Source organism: Acomys russatus, chromosome 1, assembly GCF_903995435.1.
Source record: "Acomys russatus chromosome 1, mAcoRus1.1, whole genome shotgun sequence".
Taxonomy (NCBI): domain Eukaryota; kingdom Metazoa; phylum Chordata; class Mammalia; order Rodentia; family Muridae; genus Acomys; species Acomys russatus.
Genome location: NC_067137.1, coordinates 90,459,180 through 90,479,073, shown reverse-complemented (window position 1 = coordinate 90,479,073; position 19,894 = coordinate 90,459,180). Strand labels below are relative to the sequence as shown.

General features: G+C 48.9%; 1 protein-coding gene across 1 annotated transcript in view; it reads right to left on the bottom strand.

Moving 5' to 3' along the window:
- The window catches only part of Galnt16 (polypeptide N-acetylgalactosaminyltransferase 16), an 82,530-nt gene that overhangs the window by 27,215 nt on the left and 35,421 nt on the right, over window positions 1-19,894 (bottom strand). Inside the window, exons 2-5 of the mRNA XM_051148396.1 lie at window positions 5,796-5,953; window positions 2,763-2,861; window positions 2,164-2,231; window positions 1,176-1,241 (exon numbers count right to left, since the gene is read on the bottom strand). Of these exons, the coding sequence (XP_051004353.1) occupies window positions 1,176-1,241; window positions 2,164-2,231; window positions 2,763-2,861; window positions 5,796-5,953 (391 nt within the window). The remainder of the gene's footprint in view (window positions 1-1,175; window positions 1,242-2,163; window positions 2,232-2,762; window positions 2,862-5,795; window positions 5,954-19,894) is intronic.

Sequence of the window (19,894 nt, the reverse complement as noted above, 5' to 3'; positions counted from 1 at the left end):
TTTCTCTGTGTAGCCTTGGTTGACCTGGACTTATTTAAACCAGGCTGGCCTTGAACTCACAAAGATCCGCCTGCCTCTGCGTTCCCAGTGCTGGGATTAACAGGTGTGTGCCACCACTATCTGTATTATCATGTCTAAGAGGTTTCTTCTTCTTCTTCTTCTTCTTCTTCTTCTTCTTCTTCTTCTTCTTCTTCTTCTTCTTCTTCTTCTTCTTTTGTTCTTCTGGTTTTCAAGACCTGCTTTTATCTCAAGCCTCTATAGGCCTTGCTGGCCAGACCTGGATTCTCACAAGAAGGAAGAGAGGGATAAAAAGCCTGGCCTCTGAGTGTGTCTCCCAGGCTGGAATCCTGGAAAACTACAGAAGCTCTGGATACCTCAGCTCTCTGAGGGCAGAAAGGTAGCAATGAACTTCCGTGATTAAGTATGGGATGTCAGCAGAACCAGCAGCTGCCACCACCCTCCAGGGAAGAGGGGCTGCTAGCACCAACATCGGCCTGTCAGCTCCTGCCTTTGGCTGCAGCGTGTTTGGCCTGCCATGCCTTCCCCTGCTCTCCATCACCTGTGTCATGAGGCGCCTGCTGCTCCTCTCCCCACTGAGGCACACTCCCCCTGCCCTACAGAGGCTCACTCCTCCACAGAAGTCCTTCCTCCATCTCCACACTATTAACAGGACAATTAACCTGCCTGTGGTGAGGGTCATTTTAGCCCCTCCCCTCTCCCCGGGTGCATACTAAGCATTCTCAGGACAGGAATTATGCTTGGGACTTCTCTTGTGTCCCTCTGCATGGCTGGGCATTACACCGTGCTGTCATTGGCCACACCTTCCCACCTCCCTTTGGTTGTTCTCAGGGCCTTCCAATCACAGGACTGTTTGTTTGTTTGTTTGTTTGTTTGTTTGTTTGAGACAGGGTCTCTCTGTGTAGCACTGGCTGTCCTGGACTCACTTGTAGACCAGGCTGGCCTTGAACTCACAAAGATCCCCCTGCCTCTCATCACAGGACTCTTGTCCATCCTTATGGCAACCTCATAAGACATGCCAGCACTGCCACACTTCTCAGAAGACATAGCAAGGCAGGCAGACAGGACTCTGGATAACTCAGTACCAGCCGGAGTGAGGAGGGGAGAAGGCCACCACCATGCCACAGATCCAGGGTAGGGACAGACCCAGCACTCACCTTCCCGCTTGTCATTGCGAAGGCACTTGACCTTGGGGATCCTGGTCAGAAGCAGACAGTCTTCAGCTGAGGGCAAAGGGGAGGAAGGTAAGCTCATTTAGATCTGGGCATCAGATCATCCTGGCTGCCATGGCTGAAGAGAGCCCTGTCACCATTCCTGAGGAATTCCAGTGCCTATGAACACAACTCTAGGCCAGGGGGCACCAGAGAGCACCCGCCGTATTTAAAAAGACTCTTCTTTCTATGTCAGTTGTAACCATGAAGGATGCTGTGGCTATTGTTTCATGGGTGTGGGGGGGGGGTTTGGGGAGCCTGTCTGTGTGTGTTCTGTCTGTCTGTCTGTCTGTCTGTCTGTCTGTCTGTCTGTCTGTGTCTGTGTGAGTGCACTTGTCCATGGTATAGACATGGAGGCCAGTGGTCAACCTCGGGTGTCTATCCCTTTATTCTTTACCTCTACACCTTGTTCTGAGCCAGGCTCTCTCTCTGAACTTGGGGTTCATAGTTGGTTAGACTGTCTGGCCACTGAGGCACTCACCATCCACCCGTGTCCCTCCCCAGCCCTGGCTGATGCATGCGCACTCTGGCTGTTTGCTTTTTACATGGGTTCTGGATCTAAATTCGGATCTTCATGCTTGTGCAGCAGGCACCTTATCTGACCAGGCTGGCCTCGAACTCACAGAGATCCGCTTGCCTGAGTGCTGGTAGGCACCTTATCTACCAAGGCATCTCCTCGCCCTCTTGTTTCAGTTTTCATTTTACTTTATTTTACTTTTTAGTGTCCTATCATGGTGTATCGTTTACACAATGCCACTCTTTCCCTTTGTTGGACTCCAGGGTAGGGAAGCATCCTAGAAAAGACCAAAGATTCCCCACTTGACAGAGGTTAGTGTGTGAAGGCCTGGTTGGCTGCAGAGAGTCCATCTCAACATTTGGGGGAATCGTTGGAGTGGGGCATAGAGAAGTGTACATAAGGAAGATGCATACTTACGGTCTGAACTGAAGTCATCCACTAAAATGATCTCCTGGATCAAGCCGGCAGGAGTTCGGTTCAGAACACTGAAGTGGCAGTGGGGATGGAAAATAAGCCTGGGGTCAGCCTTCCTTACATATCCCTATAAAAGCCTCTCTCAGCAGGAGGCTCCTGCTGCCTTCCCCCACCTCCATGGTAGGGAGGGTGCCTGCCTTTCTCTAGGAGAGGATGCCTAAAGCTCATCACTGCAAGGATTGTCTCTGGGCACTCCTTTCTGAGTCCCATTTGAAGTGGATGGGTACAGGAAGGACACGTCTCTCTGACTGGCTAATGTCACCTACTGTGTGGATACTCACCTTTCCATCATCAAGATTCGGCCACATGTCTACCCTCCTTTGACCTTGGGTTTGATTGCTTTTGACTTCTTGGGTCTTGTAGAATATACACCAGGTCTGGCTTCTCAGAAGGACACCACTTACCCTCCCAGTGCTCACTGGGTTCCCACTTATCTGCACACTAACCCCAGAAGGTCCTGTCTAGTCAGAAACTCCACAGGCCACCTGAGACCTCGTGGAGCAGAGCCACTGACATGATAGCCCATGGGGGTAAGGGCTTACCTCTTCACTGTGCGCAGGAGTGTAGAGCGAGCCTCGTTGTGGAAGGTGATGATGACACTGGTGGATGGCAGGTCCAAGGAATAGGACAAGGATGGGCAACTGAGAGGAGGACAGGGAGTCAGTGGTCAGTGGTGGGGACAAGCCTAGGCAGCTCAGTGCTTTTCTATAGCCACTTTGCTGTGCCCTGGGACCGCTCTGTAAGGCAGAAGGTACTCTCGAAGCTAGGATACAGCCTACCTCCTGCAATGTGATGCTCCATCCCACAAGGGCCCAGAACCTACATGCTGCCTGGCCTGAGGTCCAGGAAGGAAGCAGCTGATTGAGGAATTGTCCTAACCCCAGGGGTTCTTGGCCAAAGACCTAAAGTACCAGAGCACACATGCACTGCCTTTTTTGGGAGGTTTAGGGTCTATGTATAGGCCCTAGGATACAGCCAGGAGCCAAACAGCAATGCTGCGGATGGGGCAGACCAGTGGGACAAGCTGATGGGGGAAGAGAGAAAACCACCTTCCTTTTGCCTCCTCACATACACTCTGATGCTTTTTCCTCCCTGTGTCCCAGCTCTGGTAGGATCTGGCCAGAAAAAAATCCTCCCACTCTGCCTGCAGGGTGGGTGGGAGTGGAGGAACTCTCCTCCCACTCTCTGTTGCACTAACAGCCCTGCAAGAGCCATCAGGCAAGGACAAGCCTGCAGAACAGCAGCTTCCCCGAAGACACCAAGGGCAGTGCCTGCCACTCTGCTCCCTCCCTCCTCTGCAGCCCCGGGCTCCCCCTGTCTCCCCACAGTATCTATCTTTGGACCCCTGACTCTCTCTCCTCAGCAAGAAGAATGAAAACCTGCATTCCCACCAGCTTCTGTGAATGCATTCGCTCCAGGGCTCCAAACAGCTGGAAGGCAGCCGCCTCCGCTGCTTTTCCTAAGCGATGTTCTTTATTACAGTCGCTCCAGACTACTCCAGCAATGACTATTTTTCCATTACAGCCGTGTTCGCTCCACTGACAGTCCCCCTCGCAGCTTCAATTCCCATATTCCTGCCCTGTGGAGAGGCCGGGTCACACTGGCAGGGAGTCCCACTAGCAGGAGACCCCAGGGAGAAATCCTGAGAAGCTTTAAAATCCTTGAGAGAGCTTAGGGAGAGGGACAGGCAGGGATCTGGGGACTGGCCTGAGTTTGGCTGGCTGGAAAGCAGCCTTGGAACACAGACCTCCAGTGGCCCAGTTCTCTGTCCTTGTCCCCCAGCCATCATATGTCTCAGGAGAGAAACTAGATAATAATGTCTTTCTTTCCTTGAAAAAGGCAAGTCTTTCACACTTGTCAGGAGAGTGGACTTGAACTTCTCACACACCCACATTCCTCTGGGATTTAGATGGTAGGTAGGGCTACCCAATTCCCAGGAGGCAGGAGTTGTCCAAGAGGCTGTCTGTCCCCATGCCTATGTTTGCAGAGGTTCTCTCTTGATCCTAACAACTGTTTTATGCAGCTTCCTATGACAACAGCATCCTAGAAGGAGACCAGGACCAGGAGCTAGCTAGCCTGCAGCACAGAGTCTAGCAGAAGCTATATCCTGAGAAGGCAAGGTTTGCACCAGTGCATTGGCTCTACCAGGCCAGCGCCTCCTTTGCTCCCTCTGCACGGAGGGAGATACACAACACCATGCCCCCTTTTAAGTTTCTCAGTGAATACCCAAGGAGTCCAAGGCAAAATGAAGTAGAGGGAAGATGGGCAGGGATGATGCAGGCCAAGCCCTCAGTTATGTATGCAGTCAGGACACACATAGATTCCCATAGGTCCTGAGGACTAGTTTAGCCATGACTAGGGCTGTCCATCAAAGGCCTGAAAGAGCAGTCCATGCACCTGCCATTGCTTGCAGTGGGGAGAGAGGAAGTTGGCCACAGGTTGACTGACAAAGGACTTATATGTATGTTTTGCTAGCACCTATAATCTCAGCACTTGAGAGGTGAGGTAGGGGGAGAATCAAAAGTGAGTTCCAGGCCCTCTTGTGCTACTGTGCTATAGTGTAAAACCTGGTCTTGCACATACTCCCCGACAGACAGACAGACAGACAGACAGACAGACAGACACACACACACACACACACACACACACACACACACACATACACACACACCAAGAAAAAGAAAGGAAGAGGAACACAGGAGCACCACATGCTGACTGAATGGTAGATAAGGCCAGAGATAAGAGGTGAAGTTTCTGCAGAAGTAGAAAAATGTTTCTGAAGGTGATGGCAGGAAGTGGGAAGAGGTGACAACACACTGCTGACTTGCCTATGTCCAGTTACCCTGAGCTGGCCCTGATCTAGGACTGTGCCCATGTCCCACTGGAGAAGCACAAGGAACAAGACCCAGCTGCACTTGCAGGAGGTGCTGGAGCCAGGGCAAAGGAGGAAAGGGATGTCAAGGGGCGGTCGCAGGCTGTCACCGTTCACAGGGTCATGGCTGGAGACCTTCAGCTGTGCAGCTCTCACACTTGGATTTACTTGAGGTCCCCTAGCAAGCTATTCTTGCTGGGATGTCTGACTGAGGGACTGAGGGGCCCTTCTGCCTCCAGCTGGGGGTTTCTTTGACCTTTCCATTGAAACACAAGTGGGCGGTGGTGGGGCACACCTTTACTCATAGCACTGGGAGGCAGAGGCAAGCGGATCTCTGAGTTGGAGGCCAGCCTGGTCTATAGAGCTAGTTCCAGCACAGCCATGGCTACACAAGGAAACACTATCTTAAAAAAACAAAAGAAAGAAAGAAAAGCCAGACAGCCAGACAGAGGGCAGGATAGAACTGAGAGAAGGCTACTGAATGTCTAAAGTCACTAGATGAAGACTGGGGACATCTTCCTTATTTGTAAAAACAACAACAACACAATTTGCATGTACGCATGTTCACACACAGAAAAAAATGCATGGATAAAATAAATAAATGTAACAAAACAATAGAACACAGAGGAATAAAAGAAGCCAAGCCAAACAACACTGGTCTTTTCTCAACTTTCCCTTCCTGTCCACACAATGGACACTATACCTGTAATGGCGGGTGTCCCGGATGGGCCGGTCTGGGCTCAGCTTGTCACTCTCCAGCTGGTTGAAGGCATGTTGCCTGTATGGGTCTTCTCCAGGCTTCAGCTGCTTGGCTGACAGGTATGCCTTCTCATCAAAGCCTTTCGAGGGTGTTCCTGTCACCTGAGACAAAGGTCGGCATCAGAGAGGGCCCGGGCCCGGGCATGAGGGGAAAGACACAATGAGAACGTGCTAAGAGTGCCAACTGCATCCTTGCATTGCACCCCCTACCTTGAGAGAACTAGGAGATTATAAGTCTGGAGTCAAACCAGCCATTGCGTACTTGTTACTGCATGTGCGTACACATGTACACTGCATGTGTACTGCATATGTATACACATTATGTACTTGTTACTGCCTGTGTGTATACATGTGTGTGGAGGTATGTAGATACCAGTGCACATGACTGTAGAGGCTAGAAGTCGATACTGGGTAATTTTTGAGACACTGGATCTGAAGCTCACCGATTTGGCAACACTGGCTGGCCAATGAGCTTCCGCCTATCTCTGCTTTCGCTGTGCCGGTGTTACAGGCACATATCACTATACCTAGCTTCTAGGTTTTTTGTTTTGTTTTGTTGTTTGGTTTTTTTTATTATTACTTTATTTATTTATTTATTTATTTGGTTTTTTTGAGACAGGGTTTCTCTGTGTAGCCTTGGCTGTCCTGGACTGGCTCTGTGGACCAGGCTGGCCTCAGACTCACAGAGATCTGCCTGCCTCTGCCTCCCTAAATATTGGGATTACAAGCGTGGACCGCCCACCCAGCTTGTTTTTGTTTTTGTTTTTAACATAAGTTCTGGGGATTTGATCTAAGTCCTCAAACTTTGTGTGGCAGGCACATTACTGGCCGAACTATGTCCCTAGCACCCACACAGGCCATAATTCTAAAGCAAATGCTCCTCTTGGATATGGAGAGAGTGTTTCCTAGAGAAAACCAGCCGCTTGGATGAGGAGTCTTACAGACAATACAAACTAGAGGGGGCATTCTGAGGATCCATAGTCTACTAGGGATGCCCTTGAGCCTGGGTCTGGGTGAGGCACATGCAGGCTGCCTGTGCATAAGAGCCAGGGCTTGGGCCAGCGGCTGCAGAGTTTTTCCACTAAGGACAAACAAGCCATCGCAGGCTAATGCACCCAGCCTACAGGACAAAATATATTACTACAGTGCTGGAGCTTCTCTGGGACTTCCGCTTTCTGCTTCAGCAACCCCGTGTCTGATGCCCTGGGCCCACAAGCACTAAGTGCTGGGGGTGGGGGGGGGGTAATAACTGATGAAATGGCCTTACACTCCTTAACCACACCCTAGGCTGTGCAACCAGAGTCCTTAGAGAGTCCCACTATAGCATGGGACCCATAGAAAGGGGGAACCACTCTGTGGAGTGACGCTGGGGTGTTTCACCAGGTTCCCTTGTCAGCTTGATCCCAACCTCCCTTGAAGGAATGCTAAAAGATCTGGAAGCTCCTAGCTCCTAACTGCTGCCACTCTGTGGCCCTGCCACCTCTGCCAATGGTCTCTTGTCCTGGGGGCCTGCAGGGGGCCTTGGGGTCTGAGGGCAGATGCAGAATGGGAAATCTTGTTTTCTCCAGGAAATGTATGTTTGTCCCAGCTGGGGTCAGCTGCTTAGGGTGTATGCTCAGAGGTGACACAGCTGTGGTCATGGCATTCTAATATTCTGAGTCAGTGCCATGCCAGGAAATGAACAGAAATGGCAGTGGCCCCTGTGGGCTCAGAATCCACTTCAGCCAAGAGAGGAAGGAAAGAAGAGGGAGAAAGATGGGAGGTGGGGGGTGATCCAGGCCAAGCCTTGAGTTGGTACAGAAATCCAAAACCCCCAGCTCTGACAGTAAAAATGGAAAGGCAGTGGTGCTGCATCCTTCCCACCTGGGACGATGATGTTGCTAATGCTGGCCCCTCTCTCCCCCCAGCTCTGCGTCAAGGCAATGGAAAGAAGCCACTAGCTCACGGCTGAGGAGCTAAAATTAAAGAAAAACCGCAGAGGGAAGAGGTTTGCAAACTCCCATAGGGAGTGTATATCACCTCATTATCCTGAAAGTTGACTGGGGAAATAGCGATGCTTATTTATTCAGGGCTTTTGGCCACTCTGTGGGCTTAGGAAACCTCTGAGCCTGACCCCGTGCTCACCCTCTCCTCATTCAACACTGAGACCCATGTACCTGCCCCACACCCCTCCCAAGGACGGGAGGCCTAAGTATCCCTTGGGCTTATGTTTAGGGCTTAGGTTTGAACCCACCCGTCACTCAGTCATTCGTTTATCCATTCCTCCAGCACCACCATGAACCCAGAAGTGGGAAGAAGACTTTTGTCAGCTGCCTTCCCACATCTGACAAAGCCTTCTGCAGGCCTCAAAGAATGTTCTGGAACAATGTCCAGTTAGGCTAGAGCCCTCAAAACCAAGTTAGTCCCAGTGTGCTCTTGAGAAAAGAGCAGTTCCTTTCCATAGCCCAGAACCCCTGTGTGGCCCACTCCAACGCCATATGGGCCAGGGTCTGAGGTGAGACCCTCTTCCTAAGAGAAAGTTTGCCAAAAAGGAAGCCATGGAACAGAGGCCCACTCCCTCCCAGAGGTCTCTGCTCTCCTTTCCCACTGGCCCAGCAGTCCCTCGGGATGTAGCTGAAACATCAATTGTCACCAAATCAAGCAAGTAAAGGGGAGACTGAGGGAGGTAGGGTGTCTTGTGTAATGCCATGAGCCATGTAGGTCTTCACTTCCTCCTTCCTCAGGCCCTCCCTAGCTGGCATCTAGATACCATCCCAGCCCTTTAACCTCTGATGTCTGACTCCTAGTTCACCAGCCCAGACTATAACGCATTTCCTCGTAGCTCTCCAACTCCTGCCTTTAGCTTTGATCTTGAGACATTCGAGCCTTTTCACGTTCGGCTATGCCTCTAAAATTGCATCTCAGTACATCTCCTCTCTCCTCACATTCCACACACTTCTCTGTAGCTCCCTGTAGCACAGATGCCAGGCTATAAGTTCAAGGCCATCTTGGTGCCACCCGCAAGCTTCGTAGTTTAATTTAGACCTCTGCCTTGGGCTTCTCAGTTGCTGCCCTATGGCTGGATCACTAACACAGCCAGTACTGTGAGAGGCTGGGAGTAGAGAAATAGAGAGAGCTGCGGGGAGAGCCCAGTTGGTAATGTGCTTCCCAAACACAAGGACCACAGCACCTAGGTGGAGAGGTGGGTGTGGCTGTGTGTCCTCACAATTCTAACGCTAGGGAAGTAGAGACAGGAGGATCCCTAGGGCTTATTGAACAGTCTAACCTAATTGAAGAGCTTCAGGCCAATGACATACTACCCTGTCTCAAAAGTTGTCCTCCCACACACACACACACACACACACACACACACACACACACACACACCCCACATGTACATAAATTTTTGCACATGCACCTTGCCCACAAGTACCCAAATATACACGGATACTGATAATAATTTTAAAAAGCTTTTGGCCAGCAGGATGGCTCAGAGTGTAAAGACACTTGTCACCAAGCCTGACAGTCTGAGTTTCATTCCTGGACCAGGTAAAGGTGGAAGGAGAGAACTGACTCCACAGAGTTGTCCTGTAACCTCCACATGTGTGCTGCGGCAGGCGCACACCCCAGTGACAGTGATTTATTAGTTAAAAAGAAAAACTGACAAAAGGAAAGAGACACATACATCAGGGCAGTCCCAGAAGAGGGGCCAAGAAGGCCTCTGGTTCTTTTCTTGCTCATGACAGGCGTGGCTAAGAAGGGTCATGAAGAAGAAACTCCTGCTCCAAGGAGAGGATTTACAGCAGAGCAGCTGGTGACGTGGCCACAGAACCTCACCCCATCCCAAACCAGCTGGGCAGTGCCACAGATGCTGCTTCCCTTCTCTTCCCTCTACAGGGGGCACATTTTCCCATCCACTTGGCTTCTTTTTCTTCTTCCTCTTCCTCTTCCTCCTCCTCCTCTTCTTCTTTGTTTTTAGAGATGTGGGTTCTCTGTGTAGCCTTGGCTGTTCTGAACTTGCTTTGTAGACCAGGCTGGCCTTGAACTCACAGAGATCTGCCTGCCTCTGCATCCCCGAGTGCTGGGATCACAGGTGTGCACCATCATGCCCAGCCACACTTGGCTTCTGAAGCACAGCAGCGGTGAGGGGGAAATGCGTCATTTGTCCTTCAGGAGCTATCACGGGACATGCAGATCCGGGCATGGGGCTTTTTTTTAGAGTAGGTGTGGCTACTGTGCTGCGTGTGGAATTCTTGGGTCAGGCTACACGCCTGTCACGTGACCCTGACATTTGTGTTCTGCTAAAGTGAGGTACTCATGGATGGGGAAAGGCTCATGAGCCCCACCCATAGCTGAAGAGCTATGGACAGGGGATTGCTACTGTGGGAGAGAGGGTTGTTCTTCTTTGAGGGTGTGGCCATAGGTTGCCCTTGTTCCATTGGGCAGCCCCACACACTGTGGGTATGGGCAACCCTAACTGGACTCTGAATTATTTATTTTAAAGAGGACATAAAGTTGGGAAGGGGTATGTTGGAGAACCAGGAGAGGTGAATAGGGGGATAAGGTCAAAATACATTGAATACACCTGTGAAATTCTTAAAACATAAATAAATAATACTTTTTTTTTTGCAAGTTCTGCTCATTGCCAGGTAGTGATGGCACACACCTTTGATCCCAGCCCTTGAGAGGCAGATGCAGGCGGATCTCTGAGTTCGAGGCCAGCCTGGTCTACAGAGCGAGTTTCAGGACAGCCAGGGCTAAAAACACACACACACACACACACACACACACACACTGCTCCTCTGTGAGTTCTCTTTTTTGTTGTTGTTTTTTGTTTTGGGGGATTTTTTTTTTCAAGACAGGGTTTCTCTGTGTAGCCTTGGCTGTCCTGAACTCACTTTGTAGACCAGGCTGGCCTCGAACTCAAGTGATTCACTTGCCTCTGCCTCCAGAGAGCTGGGACTAAAGTTGTGTGTCACTACACCCAGCTTCGTCTGTTAGTTCTTAGGTGTGGCACACAGTAGGTCCTCAGCAGGTGTTCACTGAATAAAGGGATGACTGAGCAAATAAGTATCTAAATATTGTCCCTGCTCTCAAGTTAGTATACTCTTCCCAGCCTCCATATGGCAGCTTATGACCCTCTCTGTAACTGCGGAGCTCTGCAGGCACCAGGCACCTATGTGGCACACAAAGGCACACATCAGGCAAAACACTCATACACATAAAATTTAAAAATGTCTTAAATCAGCATAATCAACAAGGGAGGAAACAACAGCAAAGAAGTGTGACTCTTGCGCACCACAGAGCAGGGAAGTGGGTGTCCTGTTCCTCACCGCTCAGCCTCCCCTGTCGCTCTCCCAGGTTCTGCTACAGCAGCCCAGGCTCCTGCCTTGTCTTTCCAGAAGGCTCTTCTCCCAGTCTGCAAGCCTTGCTCCTTGGCTTCTGGCAGAACTCTCCCATCCTCCCACCCTCCATCCACCCAAGGTAAAACCATGCGGCCGCCCCACCCTACCTTCCTTCTCCTAGGGCAGTCATTGCCACCTCAAAGTCTCACTCTTCTTGGCCACTTTCTGCTATAAGAGTGCAAGTTATGTCAAGGCAGGCATTGCCTGTTGCGTTTAATGCTGGAACATAAAGTCCATGGTGGCGCTTGGGTGACACAAGCTCGTTAAAACAATGGCTAGAGAACGAATGAGTGGGCTGGAGAGCTAGCTCAGTGGTTAAGAGCACAGGCTGCTTTTCCAGAGGATCCAAGTTCAAATCCCAGCACCCACATGGCAGCTCCTAACTGTGAACCCCCGCCCCACTTCCAGGAGATCTAATGCCCTCTTCTGGCCTCCGTGGGCACCAATCACATATGTGGTACATATACACACATGCAGGCAAAGCATCCATGCGTGTAAAACAATAAGGTAATTTTTAGAAAAAGAACAAGTGAGTGAGAAATAATAACGGCCTCGTCTTTCTAGCATCTTCACCCCACATCTGGACAAAAACACCACTTGAAGCTGCAGAGGAGAAGCAGCTAACAGGGTAGCTCTGACTGCCCTAGGGTTTTCTTCCCAAGTTTCCTGGCAAGGTCTTCATTCACTGTCCCTGTCCCAGTACCTCAAGAATGAGCACAGGACTCTGGGTTAGGCCAATCTTATCACTTCACTCTTGCTACATTAATTAGCACATTAATTGGTTAGAGAATGGTCCTTTGATCCAGTCTAGACCAATCAGAATCTCCCTTGAGACTTTCTATATGATGAGCTCTTTAGCATATTTATTCTCTCTTTCTCCCACAACCCCCATCTCTACTCTAACTAGTTTGAGTTGGCTGTGCTGTTCTAGTTACCAGAAGTTCATGGTATCAGTTTTTCAGCCCTTCAGATGAACAGAAAAACAATCTCTAAAAGGAAAAAAAAAAAAAAAAAAAAAAAAAAGTAAAACCCAAAACCCAGCAAACGAGACACAGCAAGGTGGCTGTCCATCTTAAGATATCAGGCTGGTCTCTGGTTTTTTAGGCCAGTGGTTACAGTCCAGGGCTGGGAAGGCACACCCAGAGTTCCCTAGGAGTTAGGGCAGTGTTCAGCTTTCAAGATGGAGTTTCCATATGGACTACACTAGAAGCCGCTTTGTGTTGCCATGGTGAGGAATGAAGGCTGGGACCCGCTGAGCGGTGGGCTCCTGAGCTTCTCAGTGCCCTCCAGCCCCTGGCAGAGAGTTCTTGGCTGAAATGTAAGCAACCACCCCTCTCTTCAGTATTTGTCCTTTTATGGAATGCGAAACCCAGCACTTCCTCACTCAATAAGGTCAATCACACGAAACTGCTTAAGTTGAAATAGTAGCTGTGCCCAAGCGAGCGAGAAAAATCCCTCATCCTGGAGAGCTTTTGCCTCCGTCCATCACGTTGATTAAACTTTGAGACTTGCTTCACTTGTTTCAGTCCTTTTCCATCAAGATTTGCTTATTGCTTCCTGCTGCTAAAATTAGGAAACAAATAGCAAAGGGGAGGTTTAAATTAAGAAAGAAATATTTTCCACATCATTTTCATCAAAAACAGTTCAGCTGCAGCCCCTACGCCTGGCAAAGTTTCCCCTCAAACACTCACAGACCTCCACATTTTAAAATGTAAACAACTCCAACCCCCTTTTAAACAACTGCTGCTCAATTTCCTTTTACCACCAGTAAAACAGCTACCTGCTGGGGCTGCCTTTCACTAAATTTCAATGAAACTACATATTAAAAGGCTGTGGCCCTGTTTTATGGAGGGCTCCTGAGTTTTGTTTGCTTTTTCCCCCCTCCTGAGTCTGCTATAAACCAAAACCACCTGTTGAACAAAATGTGCTTCCCACTCTCTTCCGTGAGCCCCCCCCCCCCCCCAGAGGAAAATCCCATCTGATGGTCTAACCCAAGAAGAAAGGCTGCCATTCATTCATGACCAGAATTGCTAAGGCCATCATTCAATATCTCTTTGCTAGAGGTCTGAGACGGGATCCCCCAGGGCTTCCCAGACATCTGCCACCGCTCTCATCCTACCAGATGAAATGTCAAGGTGGCACAGGACCAGGAGTCTCAGGCTGACCTGGCCCGGATGTGGTCCCATCGTCTGTTCTGCATGGCCTCCGCCGAAGCTATAATTACGGTGGCGGCCAATCTGGCCTCTAGAAGCTGATGGCCCTGGCACAGCATGCCAGCTTCTGCTGCCCTCTGAAGAATGCTTCTTCATCTGAAAAAGGGAATTCTGGGGATTAAAGGAAATGAATGTATAATGCATTTAGCACAGGGCCTGGCATGTACACTGTAATAATAATCACTGCTGTTATTAATTACCTCCCTTGCCATTTTTTTTTTTTAAACCAGTGGTTCTGAACCTCGGCTTCACCACAGAAGCCCCAGGAAGATTTAAAAAGCCTGATAGAGAGGGGCGTGGCGGCACATGCCTGTAATCCCAGCGCTCAGGAGGCGGGTCTCTATGAGTTCGAGGCCGACCTGGTCTACAAAGGGAGGCCAGGACAGCAAGGTTACACAGAGAAACCCTGTCTCGAAAACCCAGTAAATAAATAAATAAATAGCCTGATGCCCAGGCTGTACTGAAGACCACTTTAAGTCAGTCTTTCGGCCGAGACACAAACATCAGGACACTGAAGCCATCCATATTGTTCTAGTATGCTCCACAGACCCAGAGCTGTGGCTTTCCATGGACAGCTAAGGCTAAGGGACTGTCAAACGCTGGTGGAATCCCAGGATCCTGTCATTGTGGAGGACTTAGGGGTCATCTCCTTATGGTCGGCCTTCCCACCTTCTCAGAAAAGCCTCACTCTGAGTTTCTAATTCTTGGTGTCTGTTTGGATTGATCTAGAACATCAGCCCCTGCAGAGCCAGCATCAACTAAGCTGAGCCTAGTTATTACGCAGAACCACTTTACCACACTTCCACCCCCCAACCCCAAGGAAACTCAAGATCACTTACGTATCAAGGCTCACTGGTGGAGACACCTACCCAGGGCCCCTGCCTAAGTTTCCTAGCCCACACCTCCTATCGCTCACTCTTCTGGGCGCTGCTGACCACGTAGCTTTATGGGATTTGTGCTCTCACTTAAGACGCCTTCTAGTGTATTCCAGTGGTCCTAGTTGGTCTCATAAAGAAAACCGAGGGAGGCCCACTGTACATTCCTTCAGGTACCTGAGCCAAGCAGGTTCCAGAAAGGCTGGAACATGGAGTCAGGCATGTTCTGCTAGACAGCTCCTGATTAGGTCCGACAGGCTCCCCAGGTTTCCATGTTCTACCGCACGCCAAGCCCTGAGACCACCTGGGAGGAGAGAGATTCCGAGGGTGGTCTCCACAGACATTTGTGGTGTGACCTGCTGATCATTTTGTTCAGCCTGGCTAAAGCCTTCCTTCGCGTGCAAGGGCACAGAGACCTTGCTGCATCCTCCCAGCCGCGGCTGCCACCAACAAGACGATTAGCCACAAGGACCTCTGCTACAGGAAGGGATACACACTGGAGACCTACTGTGTGCCTAAAGCTCTGTTTGGTGCTTACTCCTACCTCCATATGCTCCTGTAAAGTGCATACTTTACAGAGGAGGAAAACAAGACCCAGAGCGGTCCAGACAGTGGCACAGCCAGGTCACACACCAAGGCCATGGTAGGAGTTATGACTGTTTGTCCGTGGAGTCTAGCATAAAGCCTCTTTGTGCCACTGGACCATTCCTGGACTTAGGGGAGCCTGGGAACCTCCTTCCAATGTTGAGGCTCTCAGCCCTAGGGCAGGCTCCTGGCTGCCTTCCTCCTTGGCTTACGATCAGGGAATCAGACTATAGCTCACACGGGGACATGTCCAGTGCTGTCATTCTTGGCCTGCACATGGGCTTGGAAACATTTCTTTGCTTATGGTTCAAAAAATAACATGAGGGGAAAAAAAAAAAAAAAAAAAAAGAAAGAAAGAAAGAGGAAAAATGCAAGAGTTTGTGTTATTTAGACCAAAATAGCACACAGCCAGTTTAGTGAACCGTTCTGGGCCCTTTTGACTCTTTCCAGCCAGGGACACCCTCAGGGCTCTGATAACCCTCAGCTGCCAGGCTAATTTAAGAAGTGACAAAGCCAGTTTCTACTTGGGGTCTTACCTGTCCCACCCTGTCACCCACCCCACCCCCGCCTCCTCCCAAACAAGCTGTCAGTGCCCCTGCTGTAAGCAGAGGGAGGTGACAGAGAGAGTTACTGAGATAAGCCAACCTTAAGGCTCCCCAGTCTCCAAATAACTTCTCTGGCAGTAGATTCTCTTCAGTTTCAGTCACAAGAGCAAAGTGTCAAGGTCTACACAGTGTTCTTGTCCTCAAGGTGCTTCACAGTCTGAAGCCACCGAACTTGGACCTGTCAAGTATTAACTAAAAAAAAAAAAAAAAAAAAAGAAAGAAAGAAAGAAAAGCAATAACGGGCCACAGAGCACACACCGTGTGAGCCTTGCAACAGGGATGGCGACCTCCTGCCCCACAGACTGAGGTCCAATCCAGCTGAGACAGGATCAAATCCAGCCAGGTAGGACTCAGCAACAGTCCTGCTCGGCAGCCGACTGTCTCAGCTTATGACACTTCTCAGGACAAAGACAACTCAAGGCTGGGGAGACGGCTCAGTGGGTAAAGCACTTGCCATCTAAGCCTGAGGTCCAGAGTTCAGACTCACAGAGCCAGCCACACCTGTAACCCAAGCACTGGGGGGGGGGGGCAGAGACAGGGGTCCCCCGAGCAGGCTGATTAGTCAGATGAACCAGAATCTATAAGCTCAGGTTCAGCAAGAGACCTCACCTCAATAAATAAAGTGCAGAGGGATCGAGGTGGATCTCTAGTATAACGTCAGAGATCTACATGCACATACATGTGCCCACACACACACACACACACACACACACACACACACACACACACACACACGCAAAGACAAAGGAAGGAAAGAAGATCAAACAAAGAGAGACACATCAGAGTCTTGACTGATTGGCACCTTACTGGCACTGTGGGCCAAACAAGAAGCAAACTTCTGTGATCCATGACTAACAACTGAGCTGTTATGTTACACACACACACACACACACACACACATTTCCTGGGGGAAAAAATGTCCACAAATAAGATGGAACATAAAGAAAGAATTTTTTAATCAGATGTAGCATTAACAAAAGGAGAAGGGCCGGGCGTGGTGGCACACGCCTTTAATCCCAGCACTCGGGGAGGCAGAGGCAGGCGGATCTCTGTGATTTGATGCCAGTCTGGTCTACAAAGTGAGTCCAGGACAGCCAGGGCTACACAGAGAAGCCCTGTCTCAAAAAACCAAAATAAATAAATAAATAAATAAATATGTATTTGTTTGTTTGTTTATGTGAGTGTTTTATCAGCGTGTACACATGCATGCCAGAAGAGGGCATCAAGTCACCTTATAGATGGTTGTGAGCCACCATGTGGTTGCTTGGGGATTGAACTCAGGACTTTTGGAGGAGCAGACAGTGCTCTTAAACCGCTGAGCCATCTCTCCAGCCCCCAATAAATAAATAAATAATAAATAAACGGACACAGCCTGCCTCTGGCAGGTCTGTCATGATCTGGACTGTTGAACCTGCACCCCCCCCCCCCCATTGTGCTGGTATGCAGAGCGCAGCCTCCGAGAACGAGACTATGCTCTCACAAATGGACTGCAGAGACTTCAGAGGAAAACTCACCCCTCTTTGCCCTTCCACCATGCACCCTGTGAGGACAGAGCATCATCACTCAGGAAGGAAGCACATGGCAAACAACAAGCCATCTTCGGAGCAAGAGAAGGCAGCCCCGGTGAGACGCTGCTAAGCCTTGATCGCTACCGCCCGCCTTCAAACTCTGAGAAGTGAATTTCTGCAGTTTCTATGCCACCGGTCTGTGGTGTTCCTCTGTAGTGGCACAAGTGGGCTAAGCCAAGCCTGCTGCTGGACTTGTTCCCCTGCCCCCAAGAGAGCCATTGACTGGCATATCACAGCCCTCTGTCTGGCCTGCAGCCCAGTATTTTATCTAAGAACAAATGAGAAAATGAAATCTGGAAACAGGAAGGAACTGAGTATTTGTTCTTTACAGACTGAAGAACCTTTTTATTTCTTTTGGGACACACCATATGTGGTTTCAGTCTACAAGAAATAAAACTCTCAGCTGTTCTGGTCACAGTTTGCCACATGCACACACAGGTTATGGATGGCTATGCCCCATTCACTGCAGCTATGTGCACCGCACTGATATGCTTTCTCTGCGATGTCCTTTATGGACATCTACCCTGTATTTACACTGACCCAAAAGGGCAGACATAGATTACTCTTGAAAGACTTAGGAATGCAGAATTATAAACCCCCCCTTGACATACTATAAAAATCCAATGCAGCCAGGTGTGGTGGTGCACATCTGTAATCCCAGCACTCAGGGAGGCAAAGACAGGTGGATCGCTGTGAGTTCAAGGCCAGCCTGGTCTACAAATCAAGTCCAGGAGAGCCAAGGCTACACAGAGAATTCTGCCTCGAAAAACAAACAAAAACAAAAACAAAAACAAAAACAACCAATCAAACAACCAACCAAGCATGGAATGCAATCTTGGGCACATGGCAGCTGTGTTGGGAGAAGGAGTTTCAGCTGGAATTTAAACATGAGAGAACAATCAGGAAATTAAAAAAAAAAAAAAAAAAGATGAGCAAATAAACCTGTCAAGTATTAAAGATATTATAAGACCATAGGTTTTACACAGCAGAATTCCCTGGTTTAAACCAAGCAGACTGACTGGAGGTATAAGCAAGTCAGAAAGACCCCAAAATTGTGCTGGGAGGGAGGGACTTAGCAAAAGATGGAGGGGATACCTGGAGGTGGACTTGATCAAGACGCATTGTATCCATGTATGAAATTTTCAAAAAATTTAAATTAAATTTTAAAAAATTTAAAAATTGTCTTTCATTTAAAATCCTCCCCCCATAAAGAAAGAAGAAAGAGCCAGGTGTGGTGGTACATGCCTGTAATCCCAGCACTCGGGAGGCAGAGGCAGGCAGATCTCTGTGAGTTCCAGGCCAGCCTGGTCTACAAAGCGAGTCCAAGTCAGCCAAGACTACACAGAGAAACCCTTTCTCGAAAAACTAAAAAAGAAGAAAGAGAAGGAGAAGAAGAGGAGAAGGAGGAGGAGACACTTGCGAGTTGATGGTAGCCACAGTGGTGCCTTCACCCCTGCTTGAGCCATGGCTAATCAGCTGTAAGTCTGAAAAACTGACTAGACAATGCAGAAATCTATAATGCTGACCTCACTTTTTAAAAGACTGCCAGGAGGCTCACAAATTTAATTTGAGAAAGAAATACAAAATATAAAGGAAAAAAAATAACCTAAGTTTTTTTCTTCCTCTCCAATCTTGGCCATAAAAAAACAAATGCTGTAAAAGATGACACCACATAAAAGACTTAACGCTTTAATAAAACAAAAATGTCTCAAAGTCAAATACAAACCACACTGTGAAAAAAATATTAGCCAAAGGATCAAAGGAAACAGAACCAAGTTCCTTTTCTAAAGATTTCTTTTTAACTATGTGGGCGGGGTTTATGGGAAGGAGGCCAACCTGGAGCTGGAGTTACAGGCAACAGCTGAAAGCTGCTGGATCTAGGGGATGGTTCCTGCTCTTAACGTCTGTGCCATCTCTCCAGTCCAGGATCTTTAATATATAAAGAGCTCCTATAGATCAATAAGAAAGGATCAAAATATCCAAAAGATGGGAGGTGGCGGAGGCAGGAAGATCAGAGTTCAAGATCATTCTCAGCTACTTAGCAAGTTTGAGGCCAGCCTGGACTACATGAGACCCTGTCTCAAAAGCAAAACAAAATTCAAAAGAACCAGATGTAAAAGGTATATATGAAGGAGTTAGAAAAATGAATTTAAGTAGCTAGTAATAAATGAAAAGATGTTCAAACTCATTGACCGTTAAAGAAGTGCAAAGCAAAAGCAGATAGAATTTCTTGCTAATTCGTCTGATGACGTTTAAGGATAGTTATCAACACTCAGGATTTGACAGCCTGGAGAAACAGGAGTGCTCCTACGCTGGTGGGTTATTAACTGGTATGACTGTGATTAAAAAGCTGTTTGGCAACCTTAGCGTTCTAAGATTTTTGACTTAACAGAAATTCCATTTTTAGGTAAAACCACACCTGCTTTCCCATGAGACACTCACAGGTTACACCTGTGCTCTCGGAGGCCCCTCTAAATTTGCATTTGTGTTGCTTTAGGGGCTCAATTACCTGATCACCTTACATCTCCAGGCACTAAGCCTGCAATTTGACTAACCAGTATATGAAACGTACTAGGTCAGCAACTGCAGACTTGTTTGTAACAGAAAATGCTAACATGTAACGGAGAATACTAAGTGAGCAACGGGAGGCATGGGGTGGGAGGCTATGGCATGGTTCGCTTCATAGAAACAGTTCACAGGCACATTGCATTTGCCTACAAAGGCAAACCATGACACGCTCACCCCTCCGCAAGACAGCACAGGACTGAGCATACAAACTGAAGAGCTGTGCCTGCCCCTTGGTAAGATGGCTT